Consider the following 6,000-nt stretch of genomic DNA (forward strand, 5'->3'; position numbering starts at 1 on the left):
TTCCCTTAAAATCGTCTCTCGCTGTAGATTTCTTAGGAGATGTCCTTGTGCAATTTTAATAAAGATTATGAAATCTGAGTTCACCAAGGAACGTGCCGTTTTAACACTACAGGTGAAGCTGGCTCCTTTTGGCGGGGGACGGCGTGGAAAGCCTTTGGCTTCTGTTGTACTTTCCTAAGTACTTAGTAGAGTGTCGCCCTCAAGCACTCGATAAAATGAGATCGGGTTTCCTCCCCGAAATAATACAAGGAGAAAAATGATTCATTCCGGTGTACTCTAGCAGATAATTAAGAGCTTCTTGAATTAATGGAGTCTTAAAGCCTCCTCCCAGGGTCTTTCATAAAATCCCCCCCCCCCCCCCCCGATGTTAACAGGTTTATTTCACCGGAGGGGGTTCCTCATGGCTGCTCTAAGCTGGAAGGGCAAAATGACTACTGATAGCTCTGCTTTTCTAATAGAAACAGGTCGCCGTGCAATCTGTGGAATTAAGGAACCACTGATGTCCGGAACCTTCCACCCCCTCCCTGAACCATTGGATTTATATTTCGATTACCGCTGCACTGGAAGGTGTGATGCGGCGAGCAGGTTCCTCAGATGAGCAGTAGATTATCATTCATCTGCTCCTTTTCTGCCTGCTTTTGGAAAGGGTAAAAGGTTCAGGTTGTATGAGCGAGGAACTTCTGTGCCTCAGTGACCTCATCTGTAAAATGGGGATTAAGACCGTGAGCCCCACGTGGGACAACCTGATTCCCTTGTGTCTGCCCCAGCGCTTAGAACAGTGCTCTGCACATAGTAAGCGCTTAACAAATACCAACATTATTATTGAGAAAGAGCACGCGATAGACGGGTCTTTGACGCTAGCTAAGCCAAACGATCGCGTGAGCTGAAAAGTAAGCAGGAGGGCGTGAGGGGGAGGAAATTCCCTCTGCGAATCTGCCCGTTGCCGAGGAAGCGTTACGAATGTCACCGCGTTGCGTGTCTTGCAGGTGGACTATGTGATTAAGGAAGCAACTAATCTAGATAACTTGGCTCAGCTGTATGAAGGTTGGACGGCCTGGGTATGAATGGGAAGGCAGCCGATCCGTCTGGTTCGGGGAGGTCAGACATCCACCGGAATCAACTCGGCCTCAGGCATCCATAGCCGCAGCACAGTCGGCGGTGATGCACGCTGGGGCCTAATCTGAGGAAATCTAGGAAATCTCGGTGCACTGGGAAGTGAAACCTGCAGGATAGCTGCACTCAGGGATACGCTCAACACAACGGTCTGCAACCCCGGGGACACGGGTGAAAGCTCATCGCTTGAACACCACGATTGTCTTTCTGCTACGGAACAACTGCCAACGCGTCAGGAGGTTAGCTGCAGAAAGAAATCCGAATGCTACGGAGCGCAGAGTGATTTGGAACTCCATTCCACCTGACCCCCTCCCTGGGTGTACGATCCGGGAAATAGCAAACCCTGTTCTAAGAGAAACGGAAAACTGGGGCTATGAAGAAATCACAGCAAAGGAAGATTTGATGCATTCAGATTCTTGCGTTATTCTTGTTGCTTGGCAACAATGCTGGTTGGGTTGACCAGTAAGTACGAAAAAAGGAGGAAAAAATGATGGCTACGTGGTGTGAACTTCAGAAATAGACTGAAAGGAGAGAGAGAGAAAGAGAGCTGTAAAACAGTTACACTACATTGGAAGAACTTCTGAGATGAAGATAAAAAGCCTTTGGGTTTTGGGGTTTTATTTTTATTTTTTTTTTAATTTGGGGATTTTTTTTTTTTTGGCACCTATTGTTGTAGATTAGACATACTTCAAGTACCCTTTTATTTCAATCCTCGTATTTCACACACTTCAGCCTGTGTATTTTTAACACCCTCAATTCAATTTGGTAAAAGAGCAGTTTTCCAAAACACTGAAAACATTCAACATTCAAGGATTACTTAAAGGTCGGATGGTTACTTTTCATGACTTCTGTGATTCTATCATGTACAGTTTTCCAGAATTGTCACTGTGCATCTTAAAAGTAAAAGAATCTAGAAGACGTTTGATGTCGTGTGCACTCCCTGCCCCTTTGCAATGTGCTTTTTTTTTGGGGGGGTGAGGGAGGGTAGCACGGGGAGGGGGTGAAAGATCCAAATTTGTTCCCTGAATCACATTCTACCATGATCGATGTTTCTCTCATTAAAAGTAGCTGATCCAGTGTAATCTTTTACCTTTTTTAAAACCAGGATAGAATACCTATTAGCGTTTTACATTGTTGATGACAGATAAACAATAAAGTGATGTTCTGGTGGAGATAGAGTGATACGTTTTTTAATTCAGTTTCCTCATACTTTTAATTTACAAAATGTAAATTAAGGGTGCTTCGGTTCGTTTTAAGTCTTGTTCATTTGTAACATTAGAAAAAGTGAAAAATTCCACCTTTTCTGTTAAATTGAACTCTAAAAGTTGTATGTGAAGTGATTTTTTTTTTCCGGCATGACATTAATCTGTTCAGTAATACATTACCATTTCTCATGATCGAGATTTTCCTGAAATTTAACATTGCATTTAAATGTTGAGCTATTCAGCAACTAAATCATTGTCAGAAATCCTGCCTAGATTCAGAATTTTTTCCAGTCATCTATTAACGGCAGAAATGACAAGAACACATTGAAAATCTCAATGTTCCAGAAAACTTTTTTCTGCACTTTAAAGAGTTTGAACTGAGTTCGCTTTCTATTTGCCAGTCTTTATAGACAAACTCGAAAAGTGTTAAGAAAAGTTCCACACGACTATGAGCTGCTTCTGTATTTGGATTGCCTCATCTGAATTCCGTATGCCTGTAATTACGTGGTTGCCCATAAGAATGCATTTCAGTATTGATGCCTTCTTAAATCTTTGCCATACTTTGTATCGCAAAAAAGTCAGTGTTTGAATATCCATGTGCCTAAGAAGATTTATCACAGTTTCTCGTTATTTTCTCTGATTATACGGAAACTCGTTTTAAAAAAATCCTAAACCCAGCTAGGACAATAATGCTCCAGTGTGTTTTGAGTGTTGTTTTATTTCTCAGAAGCTGTTAATGCGCTCTTCTCATTTGCACCTGCTAGTCAGAAAAAAAAATTGGGAGGGTCATCGCGTAACTGAAAGAGTAACACCCTTCCCGACCCTGCTTCCCCAAGTTGGCCACCTACGTAGTATCCAGAAATTGTATTCCTGCTTGCTGAGGAAGATGAGCAAATCTGCCAATTTTATCTCAGCAAATAAGCTACTTAGAGCTGAACATCGGTATATCTAAAAGAGTCCCCCTAGGGAGAATTCCACGCTTCATTATTTTTTAGACTAAAGATGGAAGTGTTTTCAAACATACTTCTATGGCCCGTGAAAAACTAGGTTACTGACACAACAAAATGCACGTGTTCAGGTGTGGTGCAGAAAATAAAGATTTTCTGCTATCTTGAAAGGTATTTACAGCAGTCGGGGGACTTCTTCCCCAAGCTCTGTACTAGTTTGAATTCCTCATGGAAATGAAATTCGAAGTGGCCTTGCAGTCTCGAACTGCTATGTTATGTAAATCCTCACCAGTATTTTCAGGACTTAAAGATAGAAAGACGCTAGCGTAGCACATTGGATAGTCATTAGTTCTGAAGGTGTGCAATTTTTTTTTTGATCAAGCTGAAAATATCAGAATTCAGATTGTCATGAGTATATTTGCGAAGCAGAATACCTGGGGAAAACAAGAGTGTTCTATGATTTGGGGGTACAGAGTGATTTTCACGGTTTCTTTTCTTTTAGTTCCCCTTGAAGACCTAAATTCCCCCTAGGGTTTATCAACGTTGTCCTTAGGTTTCAGGCATTCCTTAGAGGCCTCGTTCTTTTTTTTTAAATTATTATTTTAAATTGGTTGTCCTAAGAAACTAGTGTCTGGAGTGATCCAACTAGCCTTTTCCTTTTGTGCGTGTTTGCACCGTGCCATTGCTGGGTCCCGATTTTCAACTGGCTTTCTAGGTGGTTCTGTGGATTTGCTTTGAGGTTCTCCAGGTCTGGGCCTAAAACCCATAGTTCCCCATTGAGATCAGTGGAGCTTTGATGTGGGAACTGAAAAGAATAGACATAACTTCCCGTAGCCCCTTGTCTTTAGTATTGCCTCTTCAATTTATGGACCGCAAAGTGGATAATCTAGACGTCAAAACTGATGACCGAAAAACAATGTTCTCTCTCTCCTACCTAAGTGTGAGTTTCTTATTTCCACCAACCCCGCCTCCCCACCATTAAATGCTCTCAGATTTTATCTAAGGGGACTTTTCCAGCGAATGATTAGTTTGATATGGAAACTGTAAGGAAAGCACCATTTTAAAAGAATGGGCAGGGCAGTGTGAAGTCCCGTCAAACTCGGACGTAAAGGTGAAGTCTGGTCTTAAATACATCCAAGGTAATAGGCCGTAGTTTAATGCTGAAGAGTCATCCCCTCCTCCCTGATGACAAAAATTACAATTACTCTTGCCTTGATTTGGCAGCACCAAAACCAAGGAGCCGGTCACCGCCTCACTTCACTTCCCCAGGATTAAAAAAACCCGTTTGTGAATGTTTTTAAATTACAGTAAAGTATGTTTAGCGGCTGCCGAACTCACAGATTTTCTCAGCTAGTGGTCTGGGCTAATTTACCATTCATACATATCAAAGAACTGTTTTATTATTGCTTATAGTCTTTGGCTATTTTGCAGAGATGAAATTGGATTAGTGTCCTTAACATCGTTTGCAGGTTGACCTATATATTACTGTGCAACAAACTAGAATTAGGATGCCTTGTTCTCCAAGGGTCAGTGGATGCATAGTCTGGTTCACCTTACTGAAAGTGAGTTGTTCAGTTGCTCCAGTAGCTGCTTTTGCTGCTTTGTTTGGATTAGAAAGTATCTATGGGAAAAAACTTGGAAAGGATAAGAGGGTTATCAGGTGAGTGGTGGGAGGGAGAGCGGTGTGTTTTGGTTTTTTTGTTTTTGGGTTTGTTTTTTTCTTTTTTGCCTTTTTTCCAGCCTCTTTGATCTGGATTAAAATGATATTACATATTTCTCTTCCCAGAAAAGAGAGAGATACCAATTAGCCTCACATGAGGAAAGCGTTGGCTAAAAAGCACAAATGTTACTATCCAATTGGAACATAGGCCAGATGATTTTTCCATTCAAAGTTCGGTGGATTTATTTTACATTGTGCTATTCTTTGTGTGTGTACTATGTATTTTTGAAGATGGTAAATTGCATGACACAGTGAGATACACAAAGGCTTGTGGATGATGTCTTTGGTTTATTTTCACATCCTGACCTGAATTGAAAATTGTGTGCTTTGATCTGACACTCACAAATGTTTCAGCTCTGCAATTAAAACCCACAGGTTCATTTTTTTTCCTTTAATTAAAAAAAAAGGCCCTTCCTTTCCCCAACACTTACAAGGAAAACGGCAATGGAGAACTTAAGGCATTCCTGTTCTTTCTTGTTGAAGTCAAATAGGTTGCGATGAATCTTCCTTTGTCATGATCACCTATAAATGAAGGAAGTTGCTCCTCTGTGCAAATGGATATCATTTTGTTAGTGTATTAAAGATTCAAAGTTGAGTAAACTAGACCAGCTTCCTTGTCAAAAGTCCATTTACAAAAAGTTTCTGGTCATTGTTCATATTGCATCTCTTGGAGAAAAATCGCAAGCATTCTTTTGTGCACACATTAAATTTTCATGGCAAAAATTGTATAAAAACATTTCAAAAAAATAAAAGTTCAAACTCAACTGACGTAGTGTTCAGTGCTGAATTTATTGATCATGTGTAATTCATCTGACTTAAAAAAAATACTCTGAGGTATAGTGGTGAGTTTTTATAACTTCCAAGCCAACTGACCAAACCCAAATGAAAAAATGCAATTATTATTTATCACTCTATTGTTTATTTTTAGAATGTTGAAAGTGATTTGGCTGCTTCTAACCTAAAATGGTAATAGTAATACTTTTCAGCGGTGTGACTATGGGCAAGTCACTTAACT

The 6,000-nt window shown here is 40.5% G+C and overlaps 1 protein-coding gene across 2 annotated transcripts in view; it reads left to right on the top strand.

Moving 5' to 3' along the window:
* SMG1 (SMG1 nonsense mediated mRNA decay associated PI3K related kinase) overlaps window positions 1–5,753 on the top strand; it is a 117,293-nt gene extending 111,540 nt beyond the window's left edge. For both annotated transcript variants that reach the window (XM_029058053.1, XM_029058054.2), the window contains one exon: window positions 987–5,753. In XM_029058053.1, coding sequence (XP_028913886.1) covers window positions 987–1,064 — 78 coding nt within the window. In that variant the 3' untranslated portion in view covers window positions 1,065–5,753. The remainder of the gene's footprint in view (window positions 1–986) is intronic.
* The last annotated feature ends 247 nt before the right edge of the window (window positions 5,754–6,000 follow it).

The sequence above is a fragment of the Ornithorhynchus anatinus genome, chromosome 2 (genome assembly GCF_004115215.2).
Source record: "Ornithorhynchus anatinus isolate Pmale09 chromosome 2, mOrnAna1.pri.v4, whole genome shotgun sequence".
Taxonomy (NCBI): Eukaryota; Metazoa; Chordata; class Mammalia; order Monotremata; family Ornithorhynchidae; genus Ornithorhynchus; species Ornithorhynchus anatinus.